Source organism: Piliocolobus tephrosceles, chromosome 20 (genome assembly GCF_002776525.5).
Source record: "Piliocolobus tephrosceles isolate RC106 chromosome 20, ASM277652v3, whole genome shotgun sequence".
Taxonomy (NCBI): domain Eukaryota; kingdom Metazoa; phylum Chordata; class Mammalia; order Primates; family Cercopithecidae; genus Piliocolobus; species Piliocolobus tephrosceles.
The window spans coordinates 45569429-45591779 of record NC_045453.1 but is presented as its reverse complement, the minus strand read 5'-3'; the positions used below and the strand labels follow the sequence as shown (position 1 = coordinate 45591779).

Genomic DNA, 22351 nt, shown 5'->3' with positions numbered 1-22351 from the left:
CTGCTCAAGGAAATAAGAGAGGGCACAAACAAATGGAAAAACATTCCATGCTCATGGATAGAAGAATCAATATTGTGAAAATGGTCACACTGCCCAAAGTAATTTATAGATTCAATGCTATCCCCATCAAGCTCCCACTGACTTTCTTGACAGAATTAGAAAAAACTATTTTAAATTTCATATGGAACCAAAAAACAGACCATATAGCCAAAACAATCCTAAGCAAAAAGAACAAAGTTGGAGGCATCACGCTACCTGACTTCAAATTATACTACAAGGCTACAGTAACAAAACAGCATGGTACTGGTATCAAAACAGAGATACAGACAAATGGAACAGAACAGAGGCCACAGAAATAACGCCACCCATCTGATCTTTGACAACCTGACAAAAACAAGCAATGGGGGAAGGATTCCCTATTTAATAAATGGTGTCGGGAAAACTGGCTAGCCATATGCAGAAAACGGAAACTGGAACCCTACTTTACGCCTTATACAAAAATTAATTCAAGATGGATTAAAGACTTAAACGTAAGACCTAAGACCATAAAAACCCTAGAAGAAAATCTAAGCAATACCAGTCAGGACATAGGCATGGGCAAAGACTTCATGACTAAAACACCAAAAGCAATGGCAACAAAAGCCAAAATTGACAAATGGGATCTAATTAAACTAAAGAGCTTCCACACAGCAAAAGAAACTGTCATCAGAGTGAACAGGCAACCTACAGAATAGGAGAAAATGTTTGCAATCTATCCATCTGACAAAGGGCTAATATCCAGAATCTACAAGGAACTTAAACAAATGTACAAGAAAAAAACAAACAACCCCATCAAAAAGTGGACAAAGGATATGAACAGACACGTCTCAAAAGAAGACATTTATGCAACCAACAAACATATGAAAAAAAGCTCATCATCACTGGTCATTAGAGAAATGCAACTCAAAACCACAACGAGATACCATCTCACGCCAGTTAGAATGGTGATCATTAAAAAGGAAACAACAGATGCTGGAGAGGATGTGCAGAAACAGGAATGCTTTTACACTGTTAGTGGGAGTGCAAATTATTTCAACCATTGTGGAAGATAGTGTGGCAATTCCTCAAGGATCTAGAACCAGAAATACCATTTGCAAGGATCTAGAACCAGAAATACCATTTGACCCAGCAATCCCATTATTGGGTATATACCCAAAGGATTATAAATCATTCTACTATAAAGACACATGCACATGTATGTTTATTGCAGCACTATTCACAATAGCAACGACTTGGAACCAACCCAAATGCCCATCAATGATAGACTGGATAAAGAAAATGTGGCACATATACACCATGGAATACTATGCAGCCATAAAAAAGGATGAGTTCATGTTCTTTGCAGGGACATGGATGAAGCTGGAAACCATCATTCTCAGCAAACTAACACAGGAACAGAAAACCAAACACCAGATGTTCTCACTCAAAAGTGGGAGCTGAACTATGAGAACACATGGACACAGTGAAGGGAACGTCACACACCAGGGCCTGTCAGGGGGTAGGGGGTTAGTGGAGGTATAGCATTAAAATGTACATGTCAGGTTGATGGGTGCAGCAAACCACCATGGCACGTGTATACCTATGTAACAAACCTGGACGTTCTGCACTTGTATCCCAGAACTTAAAGTATAATTTAAAAAAAGAAAGAAACAAGTACTTTTTCATGCCCTACTTTTCGAGATGCCATTGCATGGATTACAATCCAGGCCAGACAGGACAGGAATTCTTATCTCCATTTTAACATATGGAGACCTAAAGCAATGTATCTAAAGAAGCTGTCAACAAGCCAGGAAGAGGCCCAGTGATGAAGCCTGCGTTTTTCCTTCTATACTGGTGCTCCCCATTTCTAACCCCACTCTGCTCAAATACCCGGCTTTTCCCCACCCAGAGAAATATACTTGTCCCTCTGCTCACCTGAAATGTCTACATCAGTGTCTTGATAGGCTTCTGGGGGTACCTTTGTGTCTGTTCTTACCTGTCCACTTCACATCTACATTTTAGCCCTTAAAAGCCTACAGGCCAGGTTTCTTGGACAAATTCCAGCATCATTCTAGATTCTAGAAAGATTCCGAATGAAACATTCATTCTTTCTAGAATCCACTCTAAAACCTGTAATGATCCACACAAGCTGGGAACACATGACTTGGGTTTGAGGTTTCCTCCTAAATCCCCACACTGAATAGCACTCAAGGTTAAGTGGCTTTTTTACTGGGCTTAGCAGCATACACATTTCCCCCACAGAAATGCTTTCTATGTAGAGCTCCTTCTAAACAGGAACCATATCCAGGTTTTGAAACAAATTAAAAATTATCATCATTATGCTTAAAAGTGAAAAAAAAAAAAATCAACCTTTTGAGAACTGAATTCTTCTCAGGCTTAAATAAATACTCCTAAATAACACTCAGAAAAACGTTAGCAAAGGCTAATTTTACATAAAAATTACATTTAGAAGGAAATTGGCAAGATATTTTAAAGAATTTTAGGGTAGGCATGTTTTTCTCAATGTGAAAATAAATCAACATAAATATTCTGAAAATATCATATACCATTTCTTGTGAAATATAATCTGGGCTTTTCGTATCAGCAGAATAAAAAGAAAAGTCATAGGTGAAGGTCTTGGTCCGTTCTCTTCCTGAGTCCCCAGTGCCTCCTTCTGGTATCTAGAAAGAAATGATTAGGATAATAATAATAATGTAAAGAGCACTGTCATTTGACCCAAACGTCCATGTTTCTACCCTGACTAAAAAGCATTTCATTCCTGCTGGCTTCTCTAAAACAATAAATAAATAAAATTGAAATATGAACTGAACTCCTTGCAGCAATCCAAGTTGTCTGTCATACAACCCAAGAATACTATTCTGACCTTTTTTTCCCCATGATTAACTCCTAAGAACCCAACACTCCAGCCAGACTCTGTTTTTCCAGCTTCTGTGATTTTTATTTACTGTTCCCTCCACCTAAATCCACCAGAGTTGGGCTTTGCACAACTACGAGTGTGGTATTCACATAGATCATGGTAAGATTGGCACCTTCTAGAGCTGTATGATTTGGTGGTCTCATTGAAAATTCCAGGTCAGACGTCTCCTCTTTCATGACACTTCCCTTGGACACTGCATGGAGAAGTAACTTCTCCTACCTCCGACAGCCTAGACTCTTCCAGGACACACCATATTGTGAGTTAATTGCAGGTGTTTGCATGTATCTTGTCCCCCTTGCTATATGCTTAAAGTGCACCCCAAAACCATGTTTTAAAATCTTCATATGCTCCCAAAGTCTGTTTATTGGACATATGCTGAATAACATCAATGAGCACCATATTTTCCACGATTCACATATTATTAAAAAAATTATGGTTCTTATGAAAACACTAAAAGTCTGGGCATCTGTTCTGGTTTACTGAAACATCAGATGATAAATAAAATGTTTATAAAACTCAAAAAGCAACAGAGTAATCGAAGAAAACAGATTAATGCACAAAGAAAGGAGACTCATCCAGGGTCAGCGGTCTTTTACCAAAGTACTGTGAGCGTAGAAAGACACATGAAGGAAAGACAAGGTAATTACCAGCAGGGAATGGACAAGTGACAACTGGGTAGAAACATGAGAAGATGCGAGAGGCCAAAGGAAGGGAAAGAAGCACCGTGCAGGCCAGACAGAGCTGGAATGCACAAGGGTTGTGCTAAGCAGAGAAAGAAAGGCATCCAGTGGAGAATGCCTCAGGTAAAGGACACCAGTGCCTCAACGGAGGAAATCAAATGATCCAGAGGCTGCTCAGTTGGAAGATGGGAGCACTTCCCAGCTTCTATCATTGGAGATCAACTCGCACTACTTTGAAATTGGATCTCAAAGTACCCAGTCCTTTGAGCCACATATTAATAGAAATCTGCTCCTCAGATGTGAACAGGAGATGGATCTGACTTGGCCATGGAGCATCATGTCTCAGAAATCCAGACCTAAAAGTTAATGACAAATATCGAAGGAGAAAGGCAATGAACCCACAAAGTACTTAATTTCTTTCTTTTTTTTTTTTTTTAATTTAAGATGGGATCTTGCTCTGTTGCCCAGCGTGGAGTGCAATGGCATAAACAGGGCTGACTGCAGCCTTGATCTGGGCTCAAGTAATCCTCCTACCTCAGCCTCTCGAGTAGCTAGGACCACAGGTGTGCACCACCGAGTCCGGCTCTGATTTCTTCAATATTAATTTTATACCCCTGTTACCCTCCTCAGTGAAAAGCATTCAGTGTCCTTTAAAAATTTCACAACTAAATAAACAAACAGGATATTTTAAGTGCCAAAGGAGACACCTGCCATCTTGAAAATATTTTGTAACTTTTTTTTCCAGAAAAGAAATTTGGTGATTTTTTTTTTTAATCTTTGCTATCCTGAGTTTTGAATAATAATACCAGTTCTTCTTCAAGGATTACCAAACATGATTATTTTCATTAAAATATAGAAAAAAATCTAGGGGCAAAGCTTATTTAATGTTCACAGAACACAGTCAATTGCCAGGCTAAGTCCCTACCACGAGGACACAGGATGAAAATGCCCGAATCTGGGATAGACTCAGGAGCTCCTGGACCAGAGCAATGGCTTGGATTTGGCTTCCAGATCAAATAAAGCCAGGGATGGGAAAGGAAACAGGATCAATTCTTCTGCTTCAAGACGGAGCCCAAGCCAGGTGCAAGTTGACGTGGTTAACTGCACTGGAAAGGAGGGTGTGGAAACAGCAGACAGGCTTTATTTACCCGTAAGTCATCCCCACAGTAAAGCAATCATGGGGCTCTTGGAACTTAAGCAAGGCCAGGTCACTACTTGCCTTTAAGTTTGTGATTGTTGTTTTGCTTTTCTCCATCTGAATAATGAACTTGGCCTCCAAGTCCTTTTCCCTGCAACACAAATAATTCAGTAGTGGTTAGAAGAGAAAAGATTATTAAAAACAAAAGTAAACTAAACCCATTTGTTTAATTTACTTTTTACATTAGGAGTTTATTTTTCAATGGCATCTGAGGAGCAATCCCGGACACCACCCCTTCCAAAACCTTACTAATATAACATGAAGATACGCAAAATGATGCCACCATCAACAATTATGACTGATACAGTGTGTTGTTAAACCCTGAAAGAATTTCCAATTGTAAGCCAAAGGAAGAGTAAATGAAATCACAGACACCACAATGGGCCAAGACTCACCAAAAAAAAAGCAGCCCCACCCACCTTGTTACAAAGAGAAAGATACCTTAGCCCCTACACAAGAGGCAAACCAAAAAGAAAGCTGGAGTGGTTACAAGCAGGTGCTGCTTCCAGAAGCAGCCAGGGCACTGTTCCCTCCTCCTACCTTCTTTCTACATCTGTTCAGAAACTGCATTTCTCAGAAAACAGCAGAACAGGAGGACTCCTTAAGAGTACAGTTCCCTGGAATAAATGACCATACATTTACCCAATGGAGTGTGACGCCACTGAATAAGGAATGAGGAAGATCTCTATATCCTGTTATGGCATGGCCACTGGGATATACTGTTCAGTGGAGACAAAAGATGGAGAAAATCTATGTAGAAAAATACAAATTACATTTTAAAACTTTTTTAAAACCTATGTATTTTTCAAAAGGCTACCTAGGAAAAAAAGGGAAATTGAGGATAAGGATTTGGGGCGGACAAGGGAAGTGGACAAGGATAGAAGCTAGATTTCTGCAAATATACTTTGATCTGGAGGTCATCTTTAGAATGATAAAAATAATTTATGCAAAAATGAAACAAAAATTTTAAAAAACAAGCTAAAATTCGAAGTAAGTTGAAGCAAATGAATCTAGTTGTATACCACAAAGTGAGAAATTATTTCAATTATGACTCTATAGAGGAATTTGACTATACTGTAATGAGATATATCCTTAAAAAAAAAAAAGAACTACAAAGAAATCTTAAACCATTTTTAGTAATCATGTTTTTGGTGGTAATGTAAGTGTCATTATTCTGAGATTTCTGTCTGTGTACTGTGGGACATTACAAGAGTAATTACGTTGGTGCCCTAGAGAACCAAGGTTTTTGAAGTGGCTGAATGAGATACAAACATAAGTTTGATGAGGTTAAGTAAAAACTGTAGTCCTGGCCGAGTTACAGTTGGCTCACACCTGTAATCTCTGCACTTTAGGAGGCCGAGGCGGGCGGATCACCTGAGGTTGGGAGTTCAAGACCAGCCTGACCAACATGGAGAAACTCTATCTCTACTAAAAATACAAAATTAGCCGGGCATGGTGGCGCATGCCTGTAATCCCAGCTACTCCGGAGGCTGGGGCAGGAGAATCGCTTGAACCTGGGAGGCGGAGGTTGCAGTGAGCCGAGATCGCGCCATTGCACTCCAGCCTGGGCCACCTCTGTCCCAGGAAAAACTGTAGTCCTGAATCTAATTGGAAGGAGTAGCAGAAACTTCATCTTTCATCCGAAATTAAAAAAACAAACAACTCCCTTGCTTTGTCCATTGAAAAGGCCTAGAATCTTATGCTCAAATTACAGCCTATAAATACCATTTTCCACTAAAATAAGTCAGGGTTCCTTGGAGAAGTGACTCAGTCCAAATACTGAACCACTTCCTCACACAATAAAGCAGGAACACTAACACAGGTCACTAGGGCTGTGGCGGGCACCTTGTAACATGGCTCCCAATGATCGCCCGGTACTCACACCCTGGTGTGTATGATCCCTGCCCTTGAGTGTGGGCTGGACCTAGTGAGTCACCTCTAATGACTACAACCCAAACACACCCAAGTGATGGTCTGTCACCTCCCAGGCGGGCTTTCAAAACTGTGACTTCTGTCTTCCTGGCTCTCTCTTCTCCCTTCTCTCTTAGAGCCCTGGCAGTGAGAAAAGCCAGGGATGACAGAGTGAGGACCCCTGTGGACAGACCCAGCCAGCAGGAAACAGGGGCCTACCAGCAGCACACCAGACAGCCTGGCAGGGCACGCTCCCCAAGCCCACACAGGGACATGACGATGAAACATGACTGGGCAGCCGCTTGGCACCCTGACTGCAGCACTAGGGGAGAGCCAGAGTCAGAAGACCCTGCTAAACCCCACCCAGATTCCTAACCCATAGAAACTCTGAGATAATACAGGCTGCGTTTTGTTGTTGTTGTTTGGTTTTTTTGAGACAGAGTTTCACTCCTGCCGCCCAAGCTGGAGTGCAGTGGCATGATCTCAGCTCACTGCAACCTCCACCTCCTAGGCTCAAGCGATTATCCTGCCTTAGCCTCCCAGGTAGCTTTGACTACAGGTACGCACCACTGCACCTGCCTATTTTTGTATTTTTTGTAGATGGAGTTTTGCTGTATTGTTCAGGCTGGTCTCAAACTCCTGAGCTCAAGCAATCCACCTGCCTCGGCCTCCCAAAGTGCTGGGATTACAAGCGTGAGCCACTATGCCTGGTCAATACACACTGTTTTAAGCCCCTAAGTTTTGGGGTAATTTGTTATACACTAAAAGAAAACTAATACAACGACCCTGTCAAAAGGACTCAGGAACCAACCTGCATAAGTTCCTGCTGCCCAAAGTTGAGAAATCTAGGCAGCAAAAAAACTAAAAATCAACTGAAATACATAGATATTTAAGCACATAAACTCATAACTTAAAAATAAAAACTCAACGGTCCCCTCTGAAGGATCAAAGGATCTGTCTCATTATTTTGAAAACTGTTAAAAGAAAGAATCAAGCATTTATCTTGCATTTCCAAAACTATCTGTACTTCAAGTAACCCAATAACTGTGAAAGAAAGTTTCTCCTTTAGAGATATTCCTGCTTAAAAAAAAAAAAAAAAAAGAAGGAATAACAAAATTAAAATATCATTTCGTCACCGCCGGTGAATTAATGGCTCTAGGGAGGGACCACCAATGGTTACCAGGCCAGCCACTGTGAAGTACCAACGCCACTGCCCCAGGGTTCCTGTCCTTCCCTCGCAGGGATGGCCTGGCTCGGACCTAGAGCTGCCCTACAGGGAACCAGCAGCAAAGACAAGTGTAAGTGGGAACATGTCAACATCCTCAGGCAAGGGAATCAGCAAAATCCAGCCTGTGGGAAAGGCGGCAGGGTAAATGACCCAGCATATTCCAAATTATGACAAATTGCAAAGAATATAAAGATAGAAGGGAAATCTAAAGCTAAAAAAGACATTAAAAACATACCAACCAACTGGATCCCAATTCAAACAGAAAAAGCACTTTAAAAACTGTAACCATTTGGGAGGCCGAGGCAGGTGGATCACCTGAAGTCAGGGTTCGAGACCAGCCTGGCCAACATGGCGAAATCCCACCTCTACTAAAAAGACAAAAAACAGCCAGGCGTGGTGGTGGGAGCCTGTAATCCCAGTTACTTGGGAGGCTGAGGCAGGAGAATCGGTTGAATCCAAGAGGGAGAGGTTGCAGTAAGCCGAGATCATGCCATTGCACTCCAGACTGGATGATAAGAGTGAAACTATCTCAAAAAGGAAAAAAAAAAAAAAAATTATAACTTACGTAGGGAAATGTTAACACTGACTAGATATTTGATGATATTAAGGAATTATTACTAATATTGTAGGTATGATAACAGTATTATGACTTTAAAAAAAAAAACCTTTTAGAGATACATATTGAAATATTTACAAATCAAATGATATGTTGCCTGGGATTTACTTTAAAATAATCCAGGTATGGGGGAAACCAGCTAAGGGGTAACATCTTGGCCAGTTCAGATGAAGACAGACAAAATAAATATCAGTTGTGAACAATTAAACCCAAAAAGCATTTGCAGTAAACACCATTCAGGAACTACAGCGGATTCCCAGGGCCAAGTTTAACATTTCCAAGCTTGAAAAGTGCTTCCACTCCAACCCACCAGGAGTTGGACAATTCCATTGTGGACCCAAAAGTAAGAGCTGCTTCAAGGACACCCCATGTTCATGTGGCTGCAAAACAAATACTTCATAAAATTAAACCATTCCTACAGCATTCAACTACCAAAGCATGTCCTGCTCAACAAGAGAACAAACCACCTGGGTTTACTTACATCACAGACAGCCACCTCTAGATTCCTCCCATTCCCACAGCGGGTCATTTCTCAGTCAATCACTAACCTAATGTGTCTAGAGCTTTCATCTTACAACCACTATCATCAACAAATACCTCTCATGAACACAAAATTATCCAGCTACATAGAAATATTAGAAGTGATCATGGTATTGCTCATATTGACTCGTCAATTCTTGCCTATAAAATGAAGTAATGTGGCTCATACCATGCCCACTACTCCTGCTGGAAGCCAGAGACTCCATAATTCACCATCTCAGAACCTCCCACCTTTGGAGCAGCTCAATTTAAAGGGCCCTCCCACATGATCATGTATTCTAACCTGCAGGTAACCAGGGCAGTGTGTTCCTAGTTTTAAATTAACATCCGTTCTATAAAAGCACTAGGAGAGATACTGACTGAAAGACTGTTACGCAATATGACTGTCTTTTTGTTAGCCACTTCTAAAATGAAAACTGAAGATGCAGGTAGGTTTCAAAGGTTTCACAACCTCCCTGAAATCCTATGCACTGGGATGAGTGGGTGGGAAGGGGGATGAGGAGCAGGAGGCAGGTTCACTATTCTAAGGGTCCATAGCTTTCCTCAGTTTCTCAAAGAGTTCCATCACCCTAAAAGATAGGAATCCCTGCTCTGACCCTTAATGCTCAAAATATGCTCCAGGAACCAGCAACATCAGCGGCTCCAGGGAAGCTTGACAGAAATGAGGGTTCTCAGGCCCCACCTAAAACCTACTGAATAGGAACCTACATTTTAACAAGAACTGTAAATGATTCCGATGAACATTAAAATTTAAAAAGCACTGCTCTGATGTTGTACTTAATATGACATAGTAATAGATGGGTATTAGGTTTACCCTTATGAAATAAACTCTACAATATTATCTACTTCTTATACTGGGAAACTCACTAGCCTTTATTCTTTGACTTTTAAGTTTTATTTTTAAAATCACGTGACAGAATATGGATGGATATACCATAAGTCAGCTAATACTGTCTCTGTTCTCTGCTCTTAAGTTGTAAGTGGCTTCTGACCAAGAGCAGTAACTGCTGACATAATCTGATGAAAGATGTCATGTGAATGTCATGACACTCCTCATTCTCACCCTACCAAACCATGAGTGAGTTTCTAGCCCTTTCTATTCCCAGACTGTGTTTCCCAATGTCAATCTAAGGCTATAGCCAGTAATTTAAAGTCATATCAAAAAATAATTACAGGTCATCAAAATTAAGATGGAGGCCATCTGTTTCAGAAAAGGAATTTCACAAATAATTTCCTAGCTTGATTCCTTCTTTAAGCATAAAAACTGAAAGTTTAAAAGAAAAAAAAAAAGTGGCTGGGCCCAATGGCTCCCGCCTGTAATCCCAGCACTTTGGGAGGCTGAGGCAGGTGGATCTCAGGTCAGGAGTTCGAGACCAGCCTGGCCAACATGGCAAAACCCCATCTCTACTAAAAATACAAAAATTAGCCGGACATGGTGGCGGGCTCCTGTAATTCCAGCTACTCGGGAGGCTGAAGCAGGAGAATCACTTGAGCCCGGGGGACGGAGGTTGCAGTGAGCTGAGATCATGCCACTACACTCCAGCCTGGACGAAAGAGCAAAGTTTTGTTTAAAAAAAAAAAAAAAAAAAAGGATCTTTAATCTTATTCTTAGTATTTATAACAAAGATACTGGCTAGAGTTTTAGCCATAAAGAGCAAATCTCTTCCTAGTTCCCGAAAACACTTATAGAAAAGCCAATATATTTTTTACTGTTGAGTTCCTTGTACATTCTGGACATGAGTCCCCTATGAAATGAGTAGCTTACAAAAATTTTTCCCTATTCAACAGGTTGTCTCTTCACTCTGTTTCTTTCGCTGTGTAAATATTTTTTCGTTTAACATAGCCCCTGTCTATTTTTGGTTTTGCTGTCTGTGCTTCTGAAGTCTCACCCATAAAGTCTTTGTCTAGAACAATGTTCTGAAGAGCTTTCCCTATGTTCTCTTCTAGTAGCTTTGTAATTTCAGTTCTTACATTAGTCTTTAATCCACCTGGAGTTGACTCTTGTATACTGGGGTAAAATAGTATCTCTTTGTGAGGTCACTGTGAGGTCAGTGAGAGAGGGAGGTCGTGTTTCTTTCTTCTGCATGTTCTTATCCAGTTTTCCCAGCATCATGAAGAGAGCCCCAATGTATGTTCTTGGCAGCTTTGTCAAAGATCAGTTGAAAATATGTGGATTTATTTCTGGGTTCTCTGTTCTGCTCCATTGGTCCATTTGTCTATTTTTATATAATACCAATACCATGCTCTTTTGGTTACTACAGACTTTTAATATATTTTGAAGTCAGGTAGTATGATGCCTTCAGCTTTGTTTTTGCTTAGGGTTGCTGAGGCTATTCAGGCTCTTTTTTGGTTCCATACAAATTTTAGAATATTTTTTTCTATTTCTCTGAAAAACAATGTTGGTATTTTGATAGGGATTGCACTGAAACTGTAGATTGCTTTGAGCAGGTATGGTCATTTTAACAATATTAATTCTTCTGATCCATGAGCATGAGATGTCTTTCCATCTGTTTGTGTCCGCCTCAATTTCTTTCATCAGTATTTTGCAGTTTTCCTTGAAGAGATCTTTCACCTTCTTGGTTAAATTTATTCCTGAGTATTTTTCTTTGGTAGCTATGGTAAATAGGATTGCCTTCTTCATTTCTTTCTCAGCTATTTCATTATTGGTATATACAAATGCCACTGACTTTTGTAGGTTGATTTTTTATCCTGCAACTTTATTAAATTCATTCATCAGTTCCAAGAGTTTTTAGGTGAGGTCTTTGGTTTTTCTAAATATAATATCATGTCATCTGCAAGGAAGGACAATTTGACTTCCTCTTTTCCAATTTGGATGCCTTGTATTTCTTTCTCTTGCCTCACTGCTCTGACTAGAGCTTACCGTATTATCTTCAATACAAGTGGTGAGAGTGGGCATCTTTGTCTTCTTCCAGTTCTAAGAGAAACAAATTTCATCTTTTCCCCATTCACTACAATGTTAGCTGTGTGTTTGTCATATATAGTCTTTATTATTTTGATAACTAATCCCATTAAAAACGGGCAAAAGACATGAAGAGACATTCCTCAAAAGCAGACACACAAATGACCAACAGATAATATGAAAAAAAAAGCTCAGTGTCACCAATTATCAGGGAAATGCAAATCAAAACCACAAAGAGATATCATTTCACCCCAGTTAGAATGGCTATTACTAAAAAGACAAGAAATAACAGATGCTGGTAAGCATGTTGAGAAAAGAGAACTCTTATACACTATTGGTGGGAATCTGAATTAGTACTATGGAAAACAGAATGCAGATTTCTTTAAAAATTAAAAATAAAACTACAATGCAATCCAGAAATCTGACTACCAGGTATTTATCCAAAGGAAAAGAAATCAATATATTAAAGGGATAACTGCACTCCCATGTTTATTGAAGCACTATTCACAACAGCAAAGATGTGGAACCAACCTAAGTGTCCAACAATGAATGAACGGATCAAGAAAATGCAGTATATATACACACAATGGAATACTACTGAGCCATAAAAATGAATGAAATTATGTCATTTGTAGCAACGTGGACAGAACTAGGGGTCATTATGTTTAGTAAAATAAGCCAGGCACAGAAAGACAAATATCACAAGCTCTCACTCATATGTGGGAGATTAAAAAGTTGATCATATGGAGGTAGAGAGTAGAATGCTAGATATCAGAGGCTGGAATGTGTGTATGAGGGTAGGAGTAGTGAACAGAAGTTAGTTAATGGGTACAAACATAAAGTTAGATAGAAATAAGTTCTAATGCTTGTAAGCAAAGCAGGCTGACTATAGTGAACAACAATGTATTGTAGTCTTCAGAATAGCTAGAAAAGAGGACTTACAATGTACCCAACACATAGAAATGATACTCCAGTGATGGATATCCCAAACACTTTGATTATTACATATTCTAATACACATACCCCATAAATATTTATACAAATATAAAGTTTGTCAAAAAAATGTTTAGAAGCAAAACCAAAACCAGTGTGACATCTATGATGGTTGGAGCTATTAAGTGTTGAAACTAATTATTTGTTACACATCTTCCTTTGTAGATTCCGGGAGAACTGTTGAACTTCCAAATACTTCATAGATGAAAGAAAGGAAGAAGGCAGGCTCCAGTACTTCCTCCCCATCCACACCCTGTGAACCAACCCTGCTCAGCCCCCTTTATCCACTGGAGACTCTGGCTTCTGCTCTTGGCCTTCTCTTCACCCCTAGGGGCTTTAACTGTCATAGGTGACTTCAGAGTCCATGTGACACTCCATCATATAACCTTACCCCCAACCCCCCTACCCAATATTCAATTACCTAGTCCCTTCCAATCTACCACCTGTTGAACTGGACCAGATTTCCCCGCTTTGTAGGCCCTGTCCCAGGTCAGGCTACCCCCCACCTCTAGTCTCTTTGCCTCCAGCCTCATCCTCTCTCACACACACTCCATTCTCTGCTGCCAGAGAGAGCCTTCATAATACACATCTCACTACGAGGCTTCCCTGCTTTAAACTCCTTTAGGCCGGGCGCGGTGGCTCAAACCTGTAATCCCAGCACTTTGGGAGGCCGAGATGGGCGGATCACGAGGTCAGGAGTTTGAGACCATCCTGGCTAACACGGTGAAACCCCGTCTCTACTAAAAAAAATACAAAAAAGCTAGCCGGGCGAGGTGGCTGGCGCCTGTAGTCCCAGCTACTCGGGAGGCTGAGGCAGGAGAATGGCGTAAATCCGGGAGGCGGAGCTTGCAGTGAGCTGAGATCTGGCCACTGCACTCCAGCCCAGGCGACAGCAAGACTCAGTCTCAAAAAAAAAAAAAAAATAGTGACTTCCCAAAGACAACAGAATAAAGTCCAACTCTTAGTGCTACTATACAAAGTCCTTCATGATCTGACCCTAATTGACATTTCTATTCCAGCACTATATCCTGCCGCATCCTCTTCCCATGGTCAACTCCCAACCATCCCTCTAAATTCGGCTCAGACTTCACATCCTCTGCAGGGCCTTCACCAAGCCCTCTATCCCATCCCCAGTTACATGGCACTCCTGCTTGTCTCACCCACCAGACTGTTCACTTTTTCAGAGGAAGGACTCTGCCTGTCTGGGTTTATATCCCCAGCCTCTGGCACATTGCCTGCAACCTTGAGGTGCTCCTAAAATGGCTGTTAAATGTGATGAACTTTCTGAAATATTGAACAAATGGCTCTCACCCCAGTGTACTCTTTACCACACTCATCCTCTTTCCACGCTGGTCTCCCTATTTGCCCCTATATTCTTGGTTCTTGCCTTCCCACATACTATAGTATCTTCCCACTTCCCACCCATATGTTCTTTTCCTTTCTTTTTTTTTCTTTTTCTTTTTTTCGAGACAGGGTCTGGCTCTGTCACCAGGGCTAAATTGTAGTGGCGGAATCTCAGCTCACTGCAACCTCCGTCTCCTGGGCTCAAGCAATTCTCGTGCCTCAGCCTCCCGAGTAGCTGGGACTACAGATGTGCACCACCATGCCTGGGTAATTTTTGTATTTTTAGTAGAGACGGGGTTTCTCCATGTTGGCCGGGCTGGTCTCAAACTCCTCCCTGTCCTCAAGCGATCCACCCACCTCGGTGTCCCTAAGTGCTGGGGTTACAGTCATGAGCCACCATGCCCAGCCATACCCACATTTTCAAGTAAGGCTTGTCTTGGGTCCAGTTTGACTAACCTCTTCCTGATAAACCATTAGAAACAACACCCTCTCATACACCTACCTAGTTCATCTCACCTGCATAGCTTTATTCCTGCTGATGTCATCTCTCCAATGAGTCCAGAGAACCCCAGAGAAGACCAGCTTCCTTCACATCCACACTCTGAGTCCACCAAGCACACAGGCACCATCCACAGTCAGTACTGACTGCTTCATCTCGTAATTCTTCAGCTAAAACTACAACGCCAGACACTGAGATTACCCAGCCTCTCAGGTCAATTTCCTCTGACATTTAAGAAACACAGCAAATAAATCTTGACATTCTTCTTATATTGTAGAAAATAAATAATCCTAAGATATTATTTGACATTAATTTGATAATAGGGAAAAATGAACTATGTTGCTCCCTGGCCACTTTGGTGAATTGGATTTCTCAACCGAAAAGCCAATTACGGCCCCTTCATATAAATAAGTAATTTATTTGAAAGGTCTGGAAACTAGATGATAAGATGCTACAAATGAGCCAGCTGGAGTACATATACTTAGTTATAGATCAATATGGGGGGGCGGGGTGGAGAAGAAAGGAAAGGAAAAGATTTAAAATACTCTACCAGGAAAAGAGATAAATTATGTCAGCATTCAGATACATGAGTTAGAAGAACATTTACTTTTTTAAAAAAATCCTATTGATATAGTTTCTACATTTGTCCCCACACAAATCTTATGATGAACTGTAATCCCCAATGCTGGTGGTATGGCCTGGTGGGAGGTGACTGGATCACAGGGGTGGATTTCTCATGAATGGGGGGTTCAGCACCATCCCCTTGGTGTTGTCCTTGCACTGAATGAGTTCTTGTGAGATCCAACTGTTTAAAAGTACATGACACCTCCCCTCGCCTCACTCTTGCTCCCATTCTCACTATGCGATGTGCCTGCTCCTGCTTTACCTTCAGCCATGAGTAAAAGCTTCCTGAGGCCTCCTGAGAAGCAGATGACACAATGCTTCCTGTACAGCCTGCATAGGAACCAATGCAAATCAGCCAATTTAACTTCTTGTCTTATAAATTACCCAATCTTAGGTATTTCTTTAGAGCAATGCAAGCATGGCCCAACAGGAAAAATTGGTACCAAGCAGTAGGGCATTGCTATAGAGATACCTGAAAAGGTGGACACAGCTTTGGAACTGGGTAACAAGAGGTTTGAAGAGCCTGGAGAGCTCAGAAGACAGGAAGATGAGGAACAGTTTGGAACTTCCAAGAGACTGGTTAAATGGCTGTGACCAAAATGCCGATAGTGATACAAACAGTGAGAGCCAGGCTGCCGAGGTCTCAGGTGGAAATCAGGAAGTTACTAGGAACTGAAGCAAAGGTCATCCTTGATATGCCTTAGCAAAGAACTTGGCTGCATTGTGTCTATGCCCTAGAGATCTGTGGGAGTTTAAACTTGGGCGTGACCTAGGGATATGTTGTGGGGAAATTTTCTAAGCAGTGAATGACTTCTCCTGAGATCTGGCTGTTCAAAAGTGTGTGACACCTCCCCCCACCCTTGCTCCCATTCTTGCCATGTGACATGCCTGCTCCCCCTTCGCCTTCCATCATGAGTAAAAGCTTCCTGAGGCCTCCCCAGAAGCAGATGCTGCTGTGCTTCCTGTACAGCCTGCAGAACCATGAGCCAATTAAACCTCTTTTCTTATAAATGACCCAGTCTCAGGTATTTCTTTATTGCAATGGAAGAACAGCCTAACAGACCTATGTTAATTCAAATATCTTGAAGATGTTTTTAAGTTATTCAGCAATTCAAATTGATTCCATTCCCTCAGGTGATGATATCTGGTCACTCCACAATAAACAGCTAGACAAGGTGATGTTGGGATCTCCAAACTGAGCCATTAGCCTGGAAGATTCCAAAGAGTGATTTATTCACCATGAGTTCTGAAATAAACCTGCATCCCAACTGCACTTTAAAAGTTACATACTATGAACCAATATTTAACTGCCTTCATTTTGGTGGCAAGACACTTGATAGCCAAAATGAAAATAAAAACTATACTTTAGAAAACAATACATGAGCTCCATGTATACTAATATGGAAAGAAGTCCAAGGAACCCTGTAAGTGGAAAAGCAAGCAGCAAAACAGTGTGCAGATGACAATCAAGTTTGAAGCTCAATAAATAGATTAATAAAGCCATATAATACGCACATCTATGATTCTAGACGCACAAAACATTTCTGAACATTTCTGAAAGGATAAACAGGAAGCTATTCACAGTGGTGACCTCTGGAGAGTGAGTGGGAGCAGGGCTTCAGGGGATGAGAAAATGAACTTAAACATTCCACTGCTGGAATTTATTTTAGTAAGATTTGATACTCCTTCTACAGTTAAAATAAATTTAGTTAATTAAAAGACAAAAAGTCCCTGTTTTGAAATTCCGGGTGGCTCCTCATGCTCTAGAACAAGGTCTACATCCTCATATGGCATAAAAGCAAAAGCTACTGACCCTCCTCTCCTGATGACACGGCCACAAAACAGACAGCTCCTCGCGCCCTTGTACTTTCACACCTTCCCACGGTACCGAGTATCCTCATGCACTGCCTACATCTGCCTCTGCTGGTCGCCATCCCTCTGCATTTCCACCTGTACCAGGTGGAATTCAAAACTAGTCCCAGTACCCCTTTCTCACAAAGCATCCTAATACCCTAGCTCCATGAATTAGTTCCTCTGTTCCACCCAAGACAGCTTCTCTTTTACTCTTGTATTAGGTTCCAAATAAAATACAGGAAGCCCAATTAAACTGAATTTCAGATAATACTTAATTTTATATTATGACTGTGTCCCAAATATTGCATGAGGCTTCCTCATACTGTTTTTGCTTGCTAAGTCTGACACGCTGTTTCTTACTCAGTGGTTTGCACGCATCAAGTGCTTCCACAGTTAGATGCAGATGTATTTGCCTCCCTACCCCAAGCCCAGAAAGCAAGCAACCTGAGTCTACAGTAACGCCTGCACCTGCAATACCCGGCAAAGTGGCAGAGGCTCCATAAGTTTGTGTCACCTCACCTATCTCAGGGTCTGAAGACAAACTCAGGAAGAGCTAGTCTCCTCCCTGAAACCATGTCTTCCTGCTGTTCCTTATTCTTTCCTATTAGAAAAAGAAATTTGTGCACAGCCTGTGACTCCAACCACTCCTTGTTGTTCTCCATGAAATCATGAAAGCCTCCAGCTTAATTTTTTGAGAAAAACCCAGGGAATACAGACAGTAAAAAATTATGGAGTGGGTTTTTCAGGCAATCACCCTGACTTCATTTTGGCTTCTGAGAACACAGCTCACCACACAGCAGTCAGCTAGAGGTCAGTGGCACCATGACCTACATCCAAATGCCAACCTCGAGTGGCAGCTTGTGAGAAACTGGCACAGCCTCCACTCCGTTCTCCAAGGGCTGCCAGAACGGATGAGCCAAGGACAATGATGCTGTCACAGCCTTAAGAGTCTCCCATGCTAAGTGAAATCCTCACTTGACCTCTGCCACAACAGGAGGCCATTAAGCTGAGCCTTTCATGGTCTTTCATGGCCTAGGGAAAGGGTAATAAATCTAAAAAATTAGGCAAAGCACCAACTGTTACAGTTTACAGGATAGGATCCCAGAGAAACAGACATCTGTGGGAGTGTAGCATGCAGGGTGTTCATTAAGGTGTGTCCTTGGGATCAACTCCTGGGAAAAGAAGGAAACTGAGGCAGGCCTGGGCAGAGGGAGAAGTGGAGCTGCAGCACCGACCCAGGGACAGCCTTGGCCAACTCCACAGGCAGTCCTGGGGTTAGCGTGGCCCTTCAGAGTTGCCACGGGTTGGGGACAGACAACCAGGCTTTTACACCCCTGCTTTGAGCAATCAGGGACTGTTGGCTGAGCTGACAGCTGAAGGCTGGGCCAACCATGCTCCAGCAGCTGGGCAACAAGCCCTCAAAGACAGAGGATGTGGGTGGCAAGCACAGTGCCCACTGTACCAACCTCCCCTTTAAAATGATGCTTTATAGGATGCACCGCACCCAAGTGGCAGCATTCACCACTACATCAACTCCCCAGCAGAGGCAGAGAGGCCTGAGCTGGGGCTACCGAGCCAGACAGAAGGCAGAGACTTTGTTTTCTTCAGCTGAAAGGAGAATAGCCTAACGATCAGAAGTGCCTCAATACAAAATGAATGACCTTAAGACGTGCAGAACCATTACTGAAGAGGTTTAGTTAGAAGCTAGAGAAATCCTTATCCGGGATGCTATATGGGAAGATTTATACATTCATTCATTCATTCCATAAATATTTAGTGAGTATTAATGCTTTCACATACCAGATAATAGTCTCAGTGCAGGAATAAAATGGTAAACAATACAGTCCCAGCCTGCATTCACAGAGAGGCTTAGAAGAAAAACAAAATAATACTCTATCATTTTAGATTGTGGTAAGTGCTTTAAAGAAATAAAGGTATGTCATGGAAAAGGACTAACAGGCAGAGGCAAAGGAAGGCAAGCAGCCAGAAAAGACCTCTCTAAGGGGGTGAGATATGAACAAACACCTGAAAGGGGCCAGGCCAACGGCCCAGATAAAAAAAAAAACAGCAGGTGCAAAGGCCCTGAGGTAAGAACCAGCCAGAGGCTTTGGGGGAAGGACAAGAAGTCCACTGTGACTGCAGAAGAGAGAAGATGAGGTCAGAAAAGCCTTGAGGTAGAGGCCAAATCATGCCAGTTCTTGCAGGCTTTGGCTAAATGGCTAAGACTTTGAAACTTAAATGTAGTAGGAAGCCACAGCCACCAAAAGGTTTTGTGTATAGGGAAGTGGCAAAGTCGTTTTTACATTTTTAAAAGGCCCCTCTGGTTGGTGTGCATAGACTCTAGAGGGGTGGCAGTCTAGCAAGGAAACCACTCAGAAGGCTACACAAAGGATGCTGGGCCAGTGTGCAAGAGTGAAGATGCATCCAGATGACGGGGGTGGAACAGCAAGTCCCCAGGCCTGCTGACAAACACTATCCTCTGAAGAGCCCAAACCCGGACCTACCAAACAAGAATCTCCACGGCAGGGGCCCAGGAATTTGTATTTTAAGCACCTAGGAGGTTCTGATTGTCAACTGGGTTTGGGACCACCACACTAGTCTATCCGTGTTTCCTCTGAGGAACTGGGATTCTACAAGAATGTGAAAGCTTAACTGCCTTTCAGGTCCTTGTGAGATGCTGTTTCACTAGAAGGTGGTTTCATCCCTTCTTCTGAATGGAGCCCAATGCACCTATGCCCAATTCCAGAACAAAAATCCAGAGCAGACTATGCCTTCAGCGTTATCACCACTGACTTCCAACTGAGGTGCTCCTCTTCTGAGTCCTAGAACACCAAAGTTGTTTAAGGACTATTTTCCCACTTTTCCTAAAGAAAGTGTATAACTAGAATTATTCCAGAAGCATAGCAGAGAAGTCAATTCATTACATATAACAGACGCCTTACTCAAGGTATTAGGACTTAATTCCATCTTGGAACCCTGGTTCCGGTTGAGAAAATCTGGTAGACAACTGAAAAATTTCATGCATTACAGAATTCATGCCCCAAACCATAAAGGACTAAATTTTGCTCAAGACCAAAGATAATACTGACACTTTCACAGGGAATTTTGGATACTCTGCAGAAAGGAGATTTAAGGTTAAGCAAGATGGTAAGCAGCTTGAGAGTCAAGCTGAGGTTCAAGGAATGGAGCACTTGATAAGAGATGGACTTGGAAGAGAGGAGACTTAGCCCATGACATCACCTCACACATAAAGAAATGAAGGTCCAGAAAGGTCAAGTGACTTACTCTAAGCTCCTACTATAGAGTCAGCATTGTAAAAGGTTACAGGAACTCAGTAAGCAATCAATACTTCAAAGCCATGGAGAACTGCTGAGAGCAAAGCTAGCACTCCTAATCTGATTTCAGCTACATCTTCCTGGAGAGGGTATGTAAGCTTGGGCTCCCAGAGGAACACAATGAGCCAGCCAGTATATTTAGAGAATCCATACGATTGCTGTCCAAACAGGGTGGAAGTCATCAAATGCATCAGGCACTAGACAGGAGAAACAAGAAGCACACTTAGCCTCATTTCCCACCACACGACCCAGAGGCATTCAAGCACCCCACTCCCATTCCAAACTGTTCCTTCTTGCAGGACTCACAAAGACCTGCCTCTGTGAGTCCTGGGCCTTGCTCATGCTGGTCCTTCTGCCTGGAATGTACCTATCTCATCCAAGTGACCTATCCTTCAAAGCCCATAAAAACATTTTCTCAGCTGGGCACAGTGGCTCACACCTGTAATTCCAGCACTTTGGAAGGCCAAGGCAGGTGAATCACTGGAGGTCACGAGTTCGAGACCAGCCTGGCCACCATGGTGAAACCCTGACTCTACTAAAAATACAAAAATTAGCCAGGTGTGGTGGCAGGTGTCTGTAATCCCAGCTCTTTGGGAGGCTGAGACAGGAGAGTCACTTGAACCTGGAAGGCAGAGGTTGCAGTGAGCCAAGATCATGCCATTGCGCACTCCAGCCTGGGTGACAAGAGTGAAACGCTGTCTCAAAAAAAAAAAAACAAAAAACACTTCCTCCTCCAGGAAGCCTTCTCAGACCCCTCCTACCAGCATCTTCTGGGTGACATTCCGTAACACACCACAGCAGTGACCACATTTGACCTGCTTACTGATGGGCTACTACACATGTGTCTTCCCCACCAGTGTAGATGCTTCCTGAGGTCAAAGATGATGCCCTGCTCTTCATCTGCTCTTCATATATTTCACAACATCTAGCACTGTCATCACATACAGCATACTTGTTGGATGGATGAATGAATGAATGTATAAGCAAATGAAAGAACAAATGAAACAGCTAAAATAAGATACTATTCTTAAACTCGAGCACTAAAGTTAAACTCATACTTCAAAATTTAGAGTAAATTTTTAATTTTTAAATGCAGATGCACTTTCCCCAAAAATATCAATTAACTTGGCAAATGTTAACTCCAAAGGCAGAAATGAAGCTCGTTTCTTCCTGCAGTCACAGTTGTTGACTCTGACTCCAGGACCAAAGCATAGGGGGCCTTCCATCTCCTCCCGAGTATCTTCTTTTGAGTCATGGAAAAAAGATATGGATGTGCACATGGCCAAACTTCTTTGATATACTTCCTCAAAAGACACAAACAACACACTCATTTAAAAAAATGGAAATTCAGCCCAGGTGCAGTGGCACACACCTGCAATCCCAGCACTTTGGGAAGCTGAGGCAGATAGATCACTTGAGTCCAGGAGTTTAGGACTAGCCTGGCCAACATGGCAACACCCCATCTCAAGAAAGAAAGAAAGGAAGGAAGGAAGGAAGGAAGGAAGGAAGGAAGGAAGGAAGGAAGGAAGGAAGGAAGGAAGGAAGGAAGGAAAGAAAGAAAGAGAGAAAGAGAGAGAGAGAAAGAAAGAAAGAAAGAAACGAAAGAAAAGAAAGAAAGAAAGAAAGAAAGAAAGAAAGAAAGAAAGAAAGAAA

General features: G+C 42.0%; 1 protein-coding gene across 4 annotated transcripts in view; it reads right to left on the bottom strand.

Moving 5' to 3' along the window:
- The window catches only part of KIF16B (kinesin family member 16B), a 311606-nt gene that overhangs the window by 261010 nt on the left and 28245 nt on the right, over nt 1-22351 (bottom strand). For 3 of the 4 annotated variants that reach the window (XM_023217818.2, XM_023217819.2, XM_031934693.1), the window contains exons 2-3: nt 4856-4925; nt 2586-2699 (exon numbers count right to left, since the gene is read on the bottom strand). In XM_023217818.2, coding sequence (XP_023073586.1) covers nt 2586-2699; nt 4856-4925 — 184 coding nt within the window. Of the gene's footprint in view, nt 1-2585; nt 2700-3068; nt 4076-4855; nt 4926-22351 lie in introns of those variants that run through there. The other variant, XM_023217820.1, reaches the window with a different exon arrangement.